The sequence below is a fragment of the Gopherus flavomarginatus genome, chromosome 1 (assembly GCF_025201925.1).
Source record: "Gopherus flavomarginatus isolate rGopFla2 chromosome 1, rGopFla2.mat.asm, whole genome shotgun sequence".
NCBI classification, from domain to species: Eukaryota; Metazoa; Chordata; order Testudines; family Testudinidae; genus Gopherus; species Gopherus flavomarginatus.
This window is the reverse complement of record NC_066617.1, coordinates 139,884,335-139,904,389: the sequence shown is the minus strand read 5'-3', so window position 1 is coordinate 139,904,389 and position 20,055 is coordinate 139,884,335. Positions and strand designations below refer to the sequence as shown.

At 40.0% G+C, this 20,055-nt stretch overlaps 1 protein-coding gene across 1 annotated transcript in view; it reads left to right on the top strand.

Moving 5' to 3' along the window:
* NTF3 (neurotrophin 3) overlaps positions 1-19,754 on the top strand; it is a 58,795-nt gene extending 39,041 nt beyond the window's left edge. Inside the window, exon 2 of the mRNA XM_050966502.1 lies at positions 18,518-19,754. Within this exon, the coding sequence (XP_050822459.1) occupies positions 18,518-19,312 (795 nt within the window). The 3' untranslated portion in view covers positions 19,313-19,754. The remainder of the gene's footprint in view (positions 1-18,517) is intronic.
* The last annotated feature ends 301 nt before the right edge of the window (positions 19,755-20,055 follow it).

The window sequence follows — 20,055 nt, the reverse complement described above, 5'->3', positions numbered from 1 at the left end:
AAGAGTTTAATGTTTCTCTCACTCTCACTGGGTTTATGCCAATTTAATTCCATTGATCTCACTGGAGTTTCCTCACTGTTTGCAGCAGTATAACAGAAGTATGAGGCCCAGAGAACAGCAGGGGTCCATGGTGAGAATAAAGCATTAAACAGTTGTATTTTTCTTAACAACCTGGGCAGTTTTCTAGTGAATAACTTGTATCTCACATGTGAGCACAACAAGGAGCAATAACAATTATGCTGTTGACTTACAGATGTCAGTGCAATTTATTCCAGCGCAGAGAATGAAAAGGAATAACTGCCCCAGAGAAAAGTCATGTTGTATACAAAGAGAAAAAATGCATTGGAAGCCACTATTAAGTGAACAAGCGCCCCCCTTTGGCATTTACCCCAAAGTGAAGCAGTTGAGGGGGAAAAACAACAATAGGCTTCTGTGTTGCATTACTCTAAAAATGCACTTGAATGAAAGCAAATAGTATCATAATGAGCTAAGTCAGAGAGCAGTTCAATTAGCTGTAGAACTTAAAGGAGTTTATAATAGCAGCTTTTATAAAGAGACTCGGTTGGGATGTGTGTCATGGAAAAGAGGAGAATGTGTGGTAAGTTAAATGCTGCTTATAAAATGGGAGAGTCTGATCAAACTGATCCAGATTAGTCCTTCACAGTGGTAAGGCCTTAAAATTAGGACATGAGGATAAAAAGAGAGTTTAGTCTAAACTATTTCATGCCAAGGGTATTCAACATATGGAATATGTTACCCAGAAGAGTAACTGAAGCAAGGAGGACTAATGTTTTCAAGAGAGAAAAGGACAAGGAACTACATAAGGAAATTTCAAGCTTCAAAGGGATATTAGTCAGATTTTTGCTAAAGAGTAGCTAAAGATTTTTGTTGGGTGGTGTGCAGGGAGGGGGGTCTGAGGAAAATTTTGTGCTGATCATGGATTTTTGTTTTCACAGTTAATCATAGATTATTAGGATTGGAAGGGACCTCTGTTTTGTCCCTCTCTGTCTGAAGGAGTTTTGTGTATTCCCTAGTTTCAGTTGCTCACAGACATAAAAATAGAGAAGTGTCATAGCACACTTATTGAAAATTTTCTGTCTCTCATTTTTGCCATATAATTGTACAATCAATTGGAATATAAATATTGTACTTACATTTCAGAGTCTAGTATAAACAAGTCATTGTCTGTATGAAATTTTAGTTTGTACTGACTTTGCTAGTGCTTTTTGTGTCACCTATTGTAAAACTAGGCAAATCTGGATGAGATGATGTACCCCCTGGAAGACCCCAGCATACCCCCAGGAGTAGGTGTACCCTGGTTGAGAACCACTGCTCTAGCCCAAACCTTGAAAACCATTCTAAAACCTAATATCAATCTTAGGATCAGTTCCTGGATCAATTGCTAGGAAGGAGGGGGAACAAAACAAAAAATCTTAAGCTAGAGGTTCTCTTCTGTTTCTGAGACTTTGCACACAGCACACCTATATGCTCTTTTAATAGGTGAGGAATCTATTTTGAAAATCAGGTACAGATGTTTTGGTCATGGAGCTCTCATTTCATAGGCAACTGTCAATCCACTGCATCAAGGGATAGCATGAGAGGTCTAATCAGGTGCCTGATGAATCTGCCTATGGCTGACAAGCCCAATTTGAGAGGAACACAGCTTGTTAACAAATTTCATAGATCCATGAGTTGTCTGAATTGGAGTCCAAGATTACAGTACTCTGTTTTCTTCTCTCATTTACTGGAGTGTATTCATAAATATAACAGAAATGAGTCCATTTGCTCATTAATTAAGTTCTTTCCTTCTGTTATGTAACTGAATACCATTTGGGTTAACATTAGTGGTGGCTCCAAGGTTCAGATCCAAAATTTATCAAAGTTCGAGGGAAAGGGAAGAAGTATTGGGATCGGAGATCTTAGTTCAGGCCCTTGTGTAGAACACATCAAATCAGGGAAAAGGACACTATGGTTTCATGACCACATTGCTCATAAACTTCCACACATTTCACTCATTCCATCTTCTCAGGTCCAAGATACCAGTTATGTTCTACACTGAACCACATTCTGTTCCCAGTTGCACCAGGGTAAATCAGGAGTAACACCACTGAAGTCATTAGAGTTATGCAGAGTCTGTACTAATGTAATTGAGAGCAGAATACATCAGTGTTTCTTAAATTCTTTCAAATTATTTTCAGTCATGGTGATCATAAGCATTAATGCCTGACCCATTCCCTTTTGGGCTCCCTCAAAACATCTCACCAGCATTAACAGTAATCTAATAGAAATTTGACCAGCTCAGACATTAGGCCACATTATAATTTCAATTATAAGCAAGTAAATCTAAAGTCACGTGGTTTGTGTGTGAATGAAAGCAGAATTTGACCCAAGATCTTTGATTTCAAGTGTTGTATGTAACCCATGCCCACTTGACATGGCACTCTGTCCCCCTTTTGGTGGTGGCAGCTTTGGCCACCTAGAGCTTGATGAGCCTGCTATAGCCTTGGCTAAGAGAGTTTGATGTTTTAGGTCAGGTAGCAGCTACCCATGCATTAAGATCCAAAAGTCACAGGTTCAATTCCAACTACCAGTGGGCCACCCAGAGGTGTTGCTGCCCCATCAAATGGGAGTAAAGGCTCTGTCCCATTTTCTTCTTTTTTCACTAGTCCCAATATATGCCTCTAAAATTCCTTATCTTGTCTAAGTATATCCAATGCAAATATGTTCCATATAACCAAACATCTGCCTATGCACTGCAGTCTGGTGGAGTTTAGAGAACACTTTTTAATGACATCAGTGTTGGATTGTCATGTTCTTCTCTTCACTCACCTAAGTCTTAGTCCAATCTACATTCAAACCACAAACCCTGTCCCCATATGTACTGTAACTATGGGGGAGTGGGGGGAAGAGGGTAAACTCACTCATATGGTACAGGAGGACACATTAAATTCTTGAAGTGTGATGTGCTCTTGAACCTTAGCTTTTTAACAGTTTTTTCCAAGAGGGCATGTGCATTCTTTTCCAAATGTGTATATTCTTCCCCTCAGTGATAGCCACTGCAAAACGCTGCCTTCCCCTCAGCGGAAGCCCTACGCTCTTGCTTGCAGTCAGTAAACTGCTTAAGCTTCCTGTAGTCAAATAAGTCTGAAAACTTCTTATCCTCCTTGCATCCAATTATCCCAGGATGTTAAGTGACCTCTCACCTTCTCTAAAGGGTTGCCCCATCTGTACTCCTCCCCAAAGTTCCTAAGGATGTGATTGCTTTGCCCTGTTTTTACACTGGGTTCCCTTCCATATTTTCTAGGAGAGGATTACGCTTAGGTTAGGAAGACTCTGTCTTTCAGAGATTTCAGTGAATACTGTTCCAGTTGTCTAGCACTGGTAATGTAGTATTTTAACAGGGCCCTTCATTCTCCATCTACAAATGTCTTCAGAGAGCTAGATTGTCACTGCCCTTATTCAGTGGAAGAAGAGAGAGAATAAACCTCTCCATCCCCTCCTGTTACTCCCTAGCTCAGCCAGCTCACATTCTGATTTTTGCTGCAGTGGGGAGATTGGGGCTGCTCACCCAATAGCCTCACTACAGATATGTCTACACTGCATGCAGGTGGTGTGATTTGCAGCATACGTAGACATACCTAAGCTAGCTTAGATAACAATAGCCGTAAAGCTCCAGGGGCACAGTTCACTGCATGGTCTAGCTAGAGTGACCAGATGTCCTGATTTATAGGGACAGTGCAGATATTTGGGGCTTATTTGTCTTGTATAGGCACCTATTAGCCCTCCCCCATCCTGATTTTTTTTCACATTTGCTATCTGGTCATCCTAGGTCTAGCCCCACCCACTCAGGACACTCAAGCGGCCGCTATCTATGCTGCTGTGGCTTCACTGCTATTGTTACTTGATCTAACTTGGCTCTAACTAGGTGAAAGTTAGCTTGGGTATGTCGACCTACTCTTCCACCAGAGCAGAAGGGGAACAGGGGAGGAATAGTGAATCTGAATCAATTTATTTTCTGGGCTTCTCCTGGGGTGATGCAACTGTGTGTGGCCTTTTACTCAGGCCACTTTGTAGGGTTATGGTGTAGTCCAAAATGAGCATGCTTCATTCCCACTTCCTGCAGGACAACAGCACTTCGATTATTTTAATCAGGGATTTCTACTGAGCACATTAAAGTTAATATTTGGCTCACCCTACCTGAAAAATTAATAAAACATCTCCTGATTTTATATTTCTAATGCCTAGGGAAAGCAAATTAAGTGCATTACACCTGAATTACATTGATCCTCTACTATTACAGGCTGTTGCCAAGTCATTCTCATTTTCAGAAGACATCTGAGATCATCAAATATGATTTATCCACAGATGTCTTGCAATGTATTTTCTAGACCCTTTTTCATCTCTTTCCCCCAATGCTTCATCTTTTAGGGACCCAGATAAATACTGAAGAAAGTTGCAAGTAATAAGTTACGGAGGTAGAAGCATTTCTGATTTGACCTGTTAACTTTATAGAGTTTGCTTGGTACAGCATGAAATTGGAGGGGAGGGCAGTACCTAGGAACCAGGGAGAGGAAGGATGGGCCAGTGGTTAGGGCATCCCTTAGAACTAGGGTGACCTGGGTTCCCATCCTTGTTCTGCCACAGACTTGAAGTGTAACTTTGGGCAAGTCACATAGGGCTTGTCTACACTTACTGGAGGATCAACGCTGCGGTGATTGATGCATCGGCAGTCGATTTAACAGGTCTAGTGAAGACCTGTTAAATCAACTGCTGATCGCTCTCCCATTGACTCTTATACTCCATGGGATCAAGAAGAGTAAGAGGAGTTGACGGGAGAGTGTCTCCCATTGACATCGCATAGTGTAGACCCCGTGATAAGTAGATCTAAGCTATTAATGTAACTCAAATTGTGTAGTTTAGATCGACTTTCATGCATAGTCAAGACCAGACCATAGTCTCTCTGTGCCTCAATTCCCCAGCTGTAAAACAGGAATATTATCTCTCACAGGGGTATTGTGAGGATAAATACATTGAAGACTGGGAGGTGCTCAAATAGCGTGGTGAGGGGGGGGCCATATAAGTACATGTGATTTGAGAGTTGATACAATTTACCACTGCTTCTGGATATACTGTAACAGAGTTCCATCATGCTCCTTTCTTTCTTCACTTAACATGCCCTCTTCTGCCCTGATGTGCCCCTAAGCTACAGAGGAGAAGGCAGAGGCATAGGACCCAGCAATGGCACAGATGTGCCAACAGGGAGTTTACCTACACCATTAGAATTTGTTACTGGGCATTTGGCAACTAGATCATGGTCCCTTTTGTGCACCTGAAGTAGCAGAGAGGGGCCATAACCCGATGGAAAAATCCAACCATGATATCCATCTGGATAACATTCCAGAATATATTTGAGAAATACAGCTCACTGAGTTCCATGCACAAGAGGTCAAACAAACAAAACAGCACATTCTACACATGCGTTGTCATTATAGCATGAAAGAACTTTGTCAAATATTGGAATGTAATGTTTTCCGTAATGCATCAGCCTATGGACCTGATCCTGCAGTGATCTCCAATCTGACACTAGAATCCTTCTCAGATTTTGTGTGTCCAATCCTGGCTCCAGCAGTGGTGGACACCTGATGGTTCATAAGAAAATGAACCCCTGTGCCAATGCCCATATAATCATCTAGCCAATGCAGTAACCCTGGTGGTGATCAGCTGTCAGTGGGATTCCTCTATGAAATGTATAAAGCATGTACATGATGGGCTGAAGAGAACTGAGCAATGAGCTACTCTAAAGTCCTTTCTCTAGTTCCAGTTCCCTCGTTCCTCCTTCATATCCACGCACTTAGCTGTATAATTACAGTGAGCTGCATAAGGAGCATTGCTTTGTTACACAGTAGCTAAAAAGGGTTGCCAGTTACCTGATTGTATAAGGGGAGGTAAATTCCTAGTTTAAACCAGCTGCAATGTATCTAATTTGGCTACCACCTGGACCCACTGCCAATAGTGTTCAAAGCCTATCATTTTCTTCTAATCATCTAGCTATCAGTATATGATGCATGCTGCCAGACATACAAGATATTCCACATTCTGAAATTAGTCCTTCAGACTTTTAGCCATGAGGAAGAAGGAAATGTGAATTGGCATCAAGATGGCATTTGTCTTAAGATATAAGTAAAAGTATGATGATTTTGATGTTAGTGTGAGATGTACAAAAGCAAGGTCGCTTTTGGTTTAGGGTTTGGCTTCGTCCAAAACTGGCAAAGGTGAAACAATTTCATTTGTATAATAAGGACACAAAGATCATGCTTTGATTTTATGTGCACAGGTTTGTTTCTCCATGATGCTGAGCACTCTGAACCCAATCCAGAAAAGCACTTAAGCCCGTGCTTACCTCAAAGCACATGAGTAGTCCCTTTGAACTTAACAGAATTTTATACTAGAGTTTTTACGCACAAGTACACCAGTATGCTACTTTGTGAATTCAAAGGTAACGTTCCACTTTAAAGCAACAAAACATGGAGAGTAGCCAAAGTTATTTGAACAGCCTTAACACTCATGGCAACACTACACATACGACTGATAGTTACGCTTTTGCTGGTAATGTGGGCTAAGGGTGTGGTTTGTTTTTTTTTATGATATATCTATACCAGAAAAAGCCCTAGTGGAGACAGTTATACTGACTAAAAGGTCCTTTTGCTAGTATAGCTTATTTCATTTGGGGAACTGGTATAAGCTATGCCAGTAGGCATAACTGTGTCTACACTAGGGCTTTTGCTGGTATAAGCTGTCTCCCTACTAGGAACATTTGCTGGTATAGCTATACCAGCAAGGCTTTGCCTGTTCTTTCCAACAACAGAAATCTCCAGTCTTACACCTAGAAAAGCATTTTTACTTGCTTGATCAGATGTGGCCATACAGCAATAAGTTTACAAGGCTCTGATTTATTTTTGATAAGTGCTATAGAAGCAGTTGTTATTTAAGCCTGTCAAGATTTCTTGATTTCAAAAAAGCTACTACATTTGTGCAGTTATTGTTTTGGCAGAAGAGATTAATTTTTTACAGCAGTATGCTGGCTGGCATTATTTATGTTTCTCCTTACGGCCTTGATTCAACTTTAGGCACGTCCTTAAGTGCACAGCAGAATCAGCATCTAACTATGATTCTTTTGTAATCACAATCTCCTTTGTCCTTGCTGTGTAAGAGACTTTTCCAAAGCTCACTGAATTCAATGGGTGATTTACCAGTGACTGTTACAGTGTTTGGATCAGGCCCCAAGTCCTGTAGTGAGAGCTCTGGCTTTAGTAATTTTTTTTTATCTGTATATAGATTGGGGGTATGTGTCAAACAAGCCTTTTCTGTTTGGAGGCATGTATACCTTCAGGAAAACGGAGAAGCGAGTTCTCTCTTTTTGATTCACGATGTAGCCAAGTGCATAGTTCTTTGGGCTGTATGGCTCTAAAGAAGCCAGGAGCTGTGGGACCTTGGAAAGCAAACACAGGTGCAGTTTTGATTTAAATTAAATGTAGCTCCCCCACCATGTATTTTTGTGCAACGACCCATCGCGGTTGCAATCCCAGTGCTCAGTGAAGCACAAAGACAGCTACCTTAATGCTCCCCCATGGATGAACATCACCCCAGAGGGATGAAGGAGAGATAGGACAATGGCTTTGCCTCTCACTGTGCATCAGTCATTGAAGCAGTTCTGGTGCAGCAGAGGGAGGTATCAGTACATTGCCTAATGTAGTGGTCCTCAAATTTTTCAGTCATGCCCCCTCATTACCTCTAACCATGCCTCACCCCAGGAGCGGGGCCATGGTTCCCAGGGAGTTGAGGGGGAGCACAGGGACAAGGCAAGGGGGTCAAGACTGGGGCTGCAGCTGGAGGCAGGTCTGAGGCTGTGAATGGAGCTGCAGCCAGTGGCCAAAGCTGGGGGCAGGGCTGGGACCAGGAGCAGAGCTGCAGCGGGGAACCAGAGTGACAGCAGAACTGGGGATGGAGCAGGGCTGGGTGGTGCTCCCTCCCCTCCCCCCGTAGGAACTGGACCCGGGCCCCACCATGTCCCCCCAAACATTCCCCAATGCCTCTAAAGAGGGGCACACCCCACAGTTTGAGGACCACTAGCCTAATAGGACATAACATGTGACTGCTTTCTCTAAGTGCAAGGAGAAATTCCCCAGTGGCAGTACAGCTCCCCGCCACCAGGCTGTACCTGAAAGACACATTTGAGCCCAATAAGATGAAGAGTAAAGCATTCTAATAAGAGCACCCCCTAATTTGGGGAGTCACATGTAAAATAAATTATGTTCTTTAGAAATCATATTAGAGCTGGTAAGAAAATCCATTTTTTTTTCTTTGCAGAAAATGTTGTGGGAAAAATCCACATTAAAAATTCCTACTGAAAACCTTGATTTTTTCATCAAATTTTGGTTTCATTTCAATTCTAAACAACATTTGTTGTTGTTATTGGTTTCCTTGTGCTCTCCCAGTCTGTCTGTATCCAACTGTTCTCTCTTGTCTTATACTTAGTTGCTAAGCTTTCGGTGGCAGGAACCATCATTTTATTCTGTCTGTACAGCACCTAGCACAATGGAGTCCTGCTCCGTGACTGGGCCTACTTGGTACTGCGATAATACAAAAAATAATCATTTTGAAATGAAATCAAATTACCCTAATTGCAAAACAACAAAGTGTGAAAACGGTTTCTCTCGCATGCACATGATTTATTTTTACTGTTCCCCCCCCCCACTGTTTTTCAGTGGTGAAAGTGAAAAAGCTCAAGGGGGTAGGAATACCCAAAAAACAAAACAAAGATCATAAAAAACCTTTTCTTTTCCATTTCCAAAAATCAAAACAAAATCTACATTTTAAGTCAAATCCAAACAAAAAAGTCATTGCATTCTGAAATGTCAATTTGAAACAAAAATGTTCATTTTGAATTCGCTGACTGGAAAATCTAAAAGCAACATAAAAATAAGCAATATCTTGCAAGAGAAACTTGCAGTGCTGGTGAAGCTACATGTTCCAATGGAAACATTTTTGTGCAGAAACTTTTGATCCGCTCTAAGATTCTAATCATCATCAATATGGTAGCAGAGGGGCAGGACCCTGATGGTTCATGTGCCCGCAACTGCATTTCCCCTTCTTCCACTGCCCTTACAACTAGTCAAAGTCACCAGTACCAAATGGAACAACAAATTAAAACAAATTTAGTCTCTGACTAATGTCATTTCTCATTTTGGCAAATTAAAAATAATGAGGAAAATGATCTAAGGGAGAATAGCATTTAAAAACAAATAAAACCAAACCATTTCACCCAAATGACTTTTCCAATTCCTTGAAATTTGGGCCTTGAACTTTCCTGAGGAATTCTACTCTGAAATAAAGATCGTGTCTGTGAAATTTCAAGAGGATTGGTTTGTGTTCAGCAAAATAATGGGGCATGGGCAGAAGTAAACTTCCGATGGAAGACTGGTCTCAACCTTAATTATGGGGAGATTAAGCCTTCAAAGCAAATCTCAGTTGAAACCAAGAAGAACTGCAACTATTGGCTGATTTGATGCAAAACCATTAGTTGAACCAGACTAGGTTCAGGTTTACTTGGAAAGTTTTGTGAACCTTTACAAAACTGTTCAACAAACTTAGATGGAGTTTCAAGACTAATGAAACATGAAACTATGCCTCTTTTGTGTGGCTTTGGTCTTGTTAGGAACATCTTGTACAACTCAAAAACTTCTTATTCTTGATAATCAGCCTTAACTTCCCTTTCCTTAGTTTAATCCCATTTCTGCTCATTACACCCTTTTCCACCACTCTAAAAAAAATAATAATAATAAAATTCTGTCTCTCAATGGTGCATTCCATTGGGTTATCATGACCTTTTGCCATATTTGTCACCAAATAGCCAAGTTATACACTTTTTTACTTCTTTGACCTTTCCTCCAAAGCCAGTCACTCAAGCCCTAAATTCATTTTTGTTGGTTTTCCACCATCTTTCTCTGCTATGGCAACATCCTTCTGCCCTTAGAATTACACAAAATATTCTATATGCCTTCCAAGGCTATAGAGCAGTGTTTTTCAACCTGTGGTCTGCGGAGTCCACAGACTGTCTAAGATTTCCAAAGGGGTCCACACCTCCATTTGAATTTTTTTAGGGGGCTGTAAATGAAAAAAGGTTGAAAACTACTGCTATAGAAAGATCATCCCTTCTCTGCTCTGTACTGGGATGCTTCTGCACAAACAGCTCAAACAAACATTGGATTTCTTTGCCATTATTTCCCATTGTGTGTTCACATCTATGTTTCTGTCCAGTATTTATTTAGATTTCTTAACTATTTTGCCTCACCAAGGCTTTATATCACTTCTAGGTCTGGTTATGCATTGCTGCTTTTTAAGTTTCTCTCTCCCGCTGAATAGCTTTGTTTAGGATTATTATTCCCCTGGTGTACTAGCTTGCAATTTCTAGTTTGACTCTCATTTTGTTATTTTCTGCCAATTTTTCTAACCTCTTCAGGTCCTTAGCAGAGATTGTATGTCTCTGCTCACTGGTGTTTGCATCCTCTCCCAATTCAGCTGCCAATGTAACACATTTTCTGTTTAGCCCTTCTGCCATTAAAGATCATTAATGAAAAGATTACATCAAACTAGGCCTAATACTAGAGCTTCATGAACTATCTGAAGTGAACAATTTGAAGCATTTGACCATTTTTCCATTTGAAAATGACCTGGGGGTTGGAGGATGTGCAGGCTAGGTTCTCTGTTGATGTAAAACAGGCGTAGGCATCCTACGGCACACGTGCCAAGGGCAGCACGCGAGCTGATTTTCAGTGGCACTCACACTGCCCAGGTCATGGCCACCGGTCCAGGGGGCTCTGCATTTTAATTTAATTTTAAATGAAGCTTCTTAAACATTTTAAAAACCTTATTTACTTTACATACAACACTAGTTTAGTTATAGATTATAGAAAGAGACCTTATAAAAACATTAAAATGTATTACTGGCACATGAAAGCTTAAATTAGAGTGAATAAATGAAGACTCAACACACCACTTCTGAAAGGTTGCCGACCTCTGATGTAAAATTAGCATAGGTTCCATGCAGGCAACAGAGATATTCTGATTTACACCACCTCAGGATATGGCCCTTAGATTTTTACTGGTGTGGACGGTGCTCAGAATTATGCAGTGAATTATATACCTAGAAATATTTCAGCTTCTGGACACTTACAAACTATTTGCTGCAACTACTGCTTTAAATATTTGCTGGGCTTAATTAACTCTTTGACCAGTAACTTAAGTGACATGGTATCATTTCTGCTTCCTCAGTAGATGACAAGCTATCTACACATTTAGCATGCTAATCACTTGACCACTTAACTCCCAAACTCTCAGAGAGCTTCCAAAGTAGTCTTTGAGGTTAAGGCAGTAGACTAGGATTTAGGAAACCTGGCTTCAGCTTCCAGCTCCACCCCAGACTTCCTATGTGACCTTGGGCAAGTCATTTAATTTCTGTATGCCTCAGTTCCACCCTTTGTAAAAGGCAGATAATAGCATTTTGCATACTCATGGGAATGTTGTGTGGTTGAACCTATAAATGTGTGTGTAATAGAAAGATATTAATGGGATGAGAGACATATATGTACCTAGATAGAAGATTGCACAAACATTTCCACTCTTCATACTCATGTAAATATGTGAGTTAACAATGCCGTAAATGCCATTAAAGAATGGGGAGAATGATACTGCAACATACTGAACAGAGACACATCCCTACATATTCTTCTTCAGGGAGCCCACTTACATTACAGGGGACTCTATCATTCCTCCCCCGACATGCAAGTCCTCTTTCTAGGTTAAACCCAAATGGCCATTGTGCGTATTTCTCAAACCAAATTTCAATCTCCAGGCATAGCATCATCAATCCTTCCTTTGAGGGAAGAAACGAAAAGGGAGGCCAGGAGGGAAGGACGCAAAAGGAGTCCTTCCAAAATGAATTTTTCCTACTTTTTTTTTGTAATCAGCATGCCATAATGAAAAACATTATCAGTTATAATACTTTGTATTTAGAGCACCTTTTGTCCAAGGATTTCAAAGCAATTTACAAACAGTACTTAAACCTCACCCCATTCCTCATTTTGCAGATGCGGAATCTAAGGAATGGAGATCATGATTTGCCCAAGGTCACCCAACAAATCACTAACACAGCTAAATAGAACATTGGAGTCCTGACTCGCAGTCCTTACACTTAACACCATCAACACAACAAAGTCAGTCAATGGAGAACCAGGCTACAGCAATCTTACAGGCCTAGACAGACAGGGCTTAAGTATCAAGCCATGAAAATGACAGATCAAAATAAGTCACAATTGGAAAGAACCTGGTGGGTGATGGAAGCGTTCTGATTTCTGAATTTGATTATAAACCTGGGGATACAGCTAGCATGGTTGTCATGTCTCCTCTCACTCTTCTGTTTTCCAGACTAAACAAACCCATTTTTTTCCAATCTTCCCTCATAGGTCATGTTTTCTAGACCTTCAATCATGTTTGTTGCTCTTCTCTGGACTTTCTCCAGTTTGTCCGCATCTTTCCTGAAATGTGGCACCCAGAACAATATTCCAGTTGAGTCCTAATCAGTGTGGAGCAGAGTGGAAGAATTACTTCTCATGTCTTGCTTACAACACTCCTGCTAATATATCCCAGAATTATGTTTGCTTTTTTTTGCAACAGCGTTACACTCTTGACTCATATTAAGCTTGTGATCCACTATGACCTCCAAATCCCTTTCCGCAGTACTCCTTCCTAGGCAGTCATTCCCCTTTTTGATGAGCTAAGCATTTGAAGAATTGGTGTTAAATTCTCTGTTGGCAATGGTCAGGTATTTCTGAAGTTGTCACGTTTTTATCTATTAGAAGATGCTCTTGCTAAAGATTAACTTCAAATAGGAATGTGCATGCCCTTATGGTCTGCTGTGTCAGAAATTAGGCAGAAATAAACATATACATGTCGTTTTAACTACCCTGTATTCTGAAATCAGTTTATTCCAATTTTTAACACAAAACTGTCACCATGTGGAAACATTTTACCATTCAATGAAGCTTTAGAAAAGGCTTGAGTGATGACTTGACAAGACGTAATCAACAAATCAGAGCAGCCCCACAGACTCATCGTGAAAGCAGATTACAGGTTCAAGAGATCTTCACATTTTCCCTCTCCCGCTCCTCCCTACCATGCTGTTGACTCTGCGTGCTACTCTGGACAACTCACTTAGGCACTTTTGACAATTTTGCCCTAAGTGACTAAGAAGCCCCAGGCCATTTTAAAAGTGATTTAGGCACTTAGGAACCTAAATCTCATTGAAAAGTCAATGGTATTTAGGTTCCTAAGTGTCCAAGTCTCTCTTGAAAATGAGACTTGGGCACTTTTGAAAATTTTATACTTCATGTGTGTGTCAATTTCTGCATCTGCAAAATTGGAACAATACCTACTTTGGTAACTCTCTGAGGTTCTCAAATGGAGTTTCTATAGAAGCATCAGTTGTTGTTGTTATTTTAATATTGCACGTTATTTCAGTTGTGATTATTCTGCTATTCATATCACATTTCTGATTTGAGTGTCCAGACTATTACAATGTCCAGACTACAAGCTATTATCCTTGTCCCCTAGTGATTGTGAGAAAAGAAAACCGTGTGTGTTTTCATGGAAAGAAGGAATTAGAATGAAGGAAGTAGCAGAATACTCCATTGCTAATAAAAAAAAAAATTTGTTGCTACATATGGTTTTGAGAAGTAAACAAACTGCCTTCTGAGAGAGAAGCCTACTTGAGCTTTAAGCCATAGAAGTTGTTCATCAGCTGATAATTTTGGAAAACAAATTGTTCTTAAAGAAGCTTGATTGTTAGAAAGTGCTGAGGACCCTGAGGAAATCAGTTGTCAAATTGGGCACCTGAAATCATGAGTCACTTGTGAAAATCTTATTTCTATTTAAGTTCCTCTCAGTGAAGATTTAGTAGCAGACACTGAAATGAGATCTCGCTAAGATTTCATAATTATTACTAAGCACACTATAGAACATTTGCTCTTAGTCTGTGAGGTATTATCACAGAATGATCAAAATAAATTAATATAATTTTTTTAAAAAAACCAAAACCCTGGAAAGGGAGAAGTGATAGACTCCATGAAGTCCTCTAAGGATTTTGCTATTGATTTGACATGGAAGGTCCTTGGATACTGTGGTACTGGCAGCAGTATAAAACTCTAAAATAGATAAAAACTGAACGACAGATTACAAAATAAGAGAACAAAGTCCATTCTGTGATGCACTGTCATTGTCTTTCTATTGTGTTTGTTGACTAATTCACAAAATTCAGCAATCTGCAACAGGTCTGACAGTCTTTGGTGAGAATTCATGTTCTGCTGTATACCAAAAGGAAAATATTTAATTTACTGGTTTTCCTAATGTTCTCAGCTACCAAGTTGTGCCATCTTTTTTCATAGATAGCCTAAGTAACTCATTACACCTAATCATCCTGTCAACTTTTTAATAAAGGATCCACCCCTCCCCTACTCCTCTTAATATATTTTTAAACTCTGTGGTGAGCCAAGGTTGTTTCATGAACACCATGGTAAATCTGCTACAACTACTCCACAGGACCAACCAGAAGAGAATCTAACCTTTCACCTTGTCAGGTAGTACTTAAAGTTTCATATAGCTATATGTTTTCCAACCACATCTGACTGCCAGTTTTAGAATCACAGTATCTTTTTTTTCAATAGCTGCTGATAAGCAGTTCTTAAACCTTCAGATCTTTTAAGACTCAGTGATAACTAGGCCTGGCTTATATTAGAAATCCTGCCCCAGTGAAACAACATACATTTAAAAATCTATCTTGTTATACTGGTGCAAACCCCTAATAGATGCACTTAAGTCCATTTAAATCACTCTTAAACTGATATAGCTTAATGGAGTAACTTATGATAGTAAACTAACCCAAGTGTCACAGCTGATCTCAGCTAATGTGACAGCTCTTGAAAAAAAACTGGTCTCATGTAGCCCTAGCCCACACCATTAAAGATTTTATAGTTGGAAATAATAAAATCTTGTTGCATGTGGAAACAAATAGGAGAACCATGTAACTGTGAGGGAACAAGTTTAATATGCTGTCTAGGGCTAAGACCACAAAGAGGTGAGCAGACATTATCAACCAGCTCTAGCTTCCGAGTGATCTAAGGTTATATCTACACTTATGGCAGTGTGTAGAATATTGGTATAACCCACCCACCTCCTGTGTGCGGTGGTCTGTCCCATCTAGTAGCACCGAAACCGTTTAAAGAGAGAAAGAAAATGAGTCTGCTCTACTGCCTTAGCTAAGAGCCAGTTGCCTTTTAGCTCCTGCATTTAGCTCCCGAGGTCCCAGGTTCAATCCCATCCACCGATGACCCGGGTCTGCGGGCATTACATTGCCACTATGCATGCAGCTACATGCTTCAATCAAAGCTGGGCCTCATCCACATTTGTCACTGCAGGATAGCTACATGCAGCAGGAAAAAGCTCTGGCAGTGGGGAAGAGCTCTGGCAGTAAGGAAGCCACACTAAAAATAGCAGTGTAGATGTGGGAGGCATTGCTTGAGCATGTAGAGAGCAGTTTGGGTATATATTGTGGTGGTTCAGGTAGCTGGGAACTCTAGTCTAGTCTAACTGTCTAACCCATGCCTCACCATCTACACAGCCATTTACTATCACGCTAGCTGGGCAGGCGGTGATTGTACGCTATACGACGCTGCAAGTGTAGATGTACCCAAAAGTTTCCTGCCTGTGATACTGCCTCAAGTATCCTCCGAGAGCTGGATCTGATATCTAGTCTTACAACTACAAGTCATGAGCAGGATTTTCTGCAAAAGCTACTCATGAAGTCCCTATCCTTTACTTTCCACATGCTGCAAGTCCCTGTCCAGCTAATGCAGAACATCCACCTTCACTTTTCCAACATTATCAACTACTTCCAAGATGTATGTTTCATTAGCGGCCACTTTGCTTTTGAAACCCAATAGCCAAGTTATTACATGCAACTATATATCGGCACAGGTCATATTTGGACATTTGAATTGAGCATAGTGTTAGCTTCGGTGACCATTATGCTGACCTTTCTGCTGGTGGCACAGCAATAGCCCCTCTGAGTGCTGTGTTAAACCTGCTGGGCAATGTCTTATAAAATGTTGGCTGTTCAAATGATTTACTTAAGACCGTGTGCTGCATGCATAGGTCTTTTATACAGTGTATCATTTGTACTCTGAGATCCATCTACATTGAAGGTCATTTTTATTTGAAGAGCAATAAGAATTTGGTGACTGCTTTTTATTTTATGTACGGGCACACACATAGCACAACTTTGCAGCAAGCAACACAGGGTTTAGGTTTAGGGGAGCTCATACTGTAACACAGATAAGAATGGAGAACACACATTTCTTGTCCATAAAAGGACAGCTCACATTCTTAGAGGGCAACTCTGATTTTGCTGCAGTTCCAAAGTACAAAGTAGAAAGTTCAGTATTGCTAAATGAATTCTAGACGAGTTTCATTATAACTGTTCTGAGACTGCTTTTAAAGTTCTTGCTATGTGTTTTCCCCAGTTTAACCCTGTTTCAAAGTTGACCAATGACACTTATTTGTACAGCAGTAAGTGTAATTCAGATTAAAACAACCACTTCACTTACAGCTCAGCTCAAATAGTGAGACACGGACACTATATAACTTGTATTTAGCTTTGACACTCTGGTTACATTCACCAGACCTGAAGAAGAGTCTGTCAAGTTGGCCCAATAAAATATATGATCTCACCTATCTTGTCATGAACAATATGTGGTATGCATTGGGAGGTGCATACATGATTCTTGGAAAAAAAGTGCTCTCTAATGTAACTATAACTATTAAAAATAGTTATCTTATACTTACAAATACTGATCGCAAACACTGCAATGTTCTGGGTAATTACTATAATTCTTGTTGATTGTTTTGAATTATTTTTATAAGCACCGAATATTATTAGAATATCAATTTTCAGTACAATTGGAGTTGCAGTCATCTTAGGCTAAGTTGAATGTCTAAAGTTACGCACCAAGGCCAAGATTTAAAGCAATGGGAACTTAGCATTTATGACAGCGTTAGAATGCTCAGCACTTTTGAAATTTTAAACATGTAGCAGAGTGTTCAGTTAAACACATACAGAAACTCAACCCAGAACAAATCCTTAACAAAAAGCATGATATTGCACACACAATTCTCCCCCTGCAAAGGGGATGAGAGGAAAACTGAAACAGATATGACAGATGAGAGTCACATCTCTTAAGGTACTACTAGAGGACACTCAGATACTTTGGTGATAAGGGTGGTATAAGAACCTCATAGAATTACGCAGTTGCTGAAACACGGGTAGAGGAGCTAAACTTTAGGGTCCTCATTTTTAAACTCTTGTTCCTTTAATTGTATGCAGGCCCCCTAACAAACATCACAATTTTCAGATGGGGTGAGCCCTTCACTACTCCTATTGAAGTCAATTTTAGCTCACTTTGTGCAGAATGTAAAATAAACTACAAAGAACACATAGTTCAAATGCCCTGTGGATCCATGAATATTTCATACTAGCCTTGTACAGGACAAATGATTTCTTTCCAAAAATAAAGTACAGTGCAACACTTTGGTGTGCACTGCTATTCACATGCCCCATAGTCTGAACTGTGGGGCAGCGTAGACCAGTGATTCTCAATCTTTTTTTCCATTTGCAGACCCCTAAACATTTTCAAATATAGGCGTGAACCCCTTTGGAAATTTTGAATGGAGACGTGGACCTCTTAGGAAATCTATTGTCTGTATATATAGTTGAATTCCATTCAATCTGTCTTTTGCGGACCCCTTAGATGGGGTCCATGGATGACAGGTTAAGAACCACTGGTGTAGACAAGTCTTAAGTTCCTTTCTCTACAAAGAAATGTCACCTCTACCTGGAAAGCATGGCACAAACTGTAACTCTCCTGTTTGGAAGCTGCAGGTATGAACTGTGAGGATCTTACTTCACATTAATGAAGTCTTGTTTGAAGAAGACTACAACATTAGTGCAAACTATGAATCTTTTAGTTCACAACAGCCGTGTCCACACTGGAGAGTTATAGCATGGCAGGAACTTTGGTGTGCACTGCTTTCACGGTCCTACCTGTGGGGCAGTGTAGACATGCTATATTGTCATACTAACCTTACTCTCCCTATAAAAATAATAATAAAAAAAATCATCCTGCCTGAAAAGTGAATGAAATGGAGATGGAACTAATAATAAAGGGTCACTCATATTATTTTATAAAATGTAATTAAATATTTGGAATAGCTTGTAACAAACACATTGTCTAGCCTGGTCTACATAGTCTAACATCTGTAGGACATGCTAAAAAAAAAAATCAGTACTATCCTACTGCATCCAGTAATACTTATTTCACTGGCTCTAAGTTAATTCTGTGTTTCTTTTCAGATCTTACAGGTGAACAAGGTGATGTCCTTCTTGTTTTATGTGATATTTCTTGCTTATCTTCGTGGCATCCAGTCTACTAACATGGATCAAAGGAGTTTGCCAGAAGATTCAATAAATTCTCTCATTATTAAACTCATTCAGGCAGACATTTTGAAAAACAAGCTCTCCAAGCAGATGGTAGATATTAAGGACAACTATCAAAACACAGTGCAGAAAACAGAGGCTCAGCAGGATGTGGATGGAGTTGAAAATGTGAAATCAGACTTCCAGCCAGTTATCTCAATGGATGCAGAACTATTAAGGCAACAGAAACGCTACAATTCTCCCCGGGTCCTCTTGAGTGACAATACCCCTTTGGAACCTCCACCTTTGTATCTTATGGAAGATTATATTGGAAATTCTGTAGTGGTGAACAGAACCTCCAGGAGGAAAAGGTATGCAGAACATAAGAGCCATCGAGGGGAATATTCTGTATGTGACAGTGAAAGTTTATGGGTCACGGACAAATCATCTGCTATCGACATTAGAGGACACCAGGTAACTGTGCTAGGAGAAATTAAAACAGGCAACTCTCCCGTCAAACAATATTTTTATGAAACAAGGTGTAAAGCAGCCAAACCGGTAAAAAATGGCTGCCGTGGCATTGATGATAAACACTGGAACTCCCAGTGCAAAACATCCCAAACGTATGTAAGAGCACTGACTTCGGAAAACAATAAACTCGTAGGCTGGCGATGGATAAGAATAGACACATCCTGCGTGTGTGCGTTGTCGAGAAAAATAGGAAGAACATAAGTCTGCATTTCTTTGCTATATAAATTATTACTTTAAATTATATGATATGCATGTAGCATATAAATGTTTATATGGTTTTATATATTATAAGTTGACCTTATTTATTAAACTTCAGCAAACCTACAGTATATAAGCTTTCTCTCTCAATAAATAGGAGTAAAAAGGCATGTGCCTCAGCTGTGGGCAGCTGCAGTTTTATTAGAATATGTTTGTGACTCTGCTTGTCAGCAGCATACCATAATCTTACTGTAAAATCTGTGTAACATCAGTATTTTTCATTCAGTATTGTCGTCAGTGACTGTCATTTAGTAAACTTGTTAAAAATCAGATAAATGTCAGAGTTGTGTACCCATTTCTATCCCCTGCTATATATTTTCACAAGACAAAGTGGGTGAGGCAATATATTTTATTGGAGCAACTTCTGCTGGTGAAAAAAGACAAACTTTCGAGCTACACAGAGTTATTCATCAGGCCCAGACCTGAAGAAGAGCTCTGTGTACGTCAAAAGCGTCTCCCTCTCACCAACAGAAGTTGCTCCAATAAAAGGTATTACCTCACCCACCTTGTCTCTCTAATATCCTGGGACCAACACAGCTACAACAACACTGCAAACCACATATATTTTCATATTTAATTAAAAGTGTTAATTCCTCACCACTGAAAGGAAAACAACATGGCCTACAGCTAACATTAACATTCCAGCCATTGACTAGCTGTAAAATACGTTTTCTGTATGTCATGCC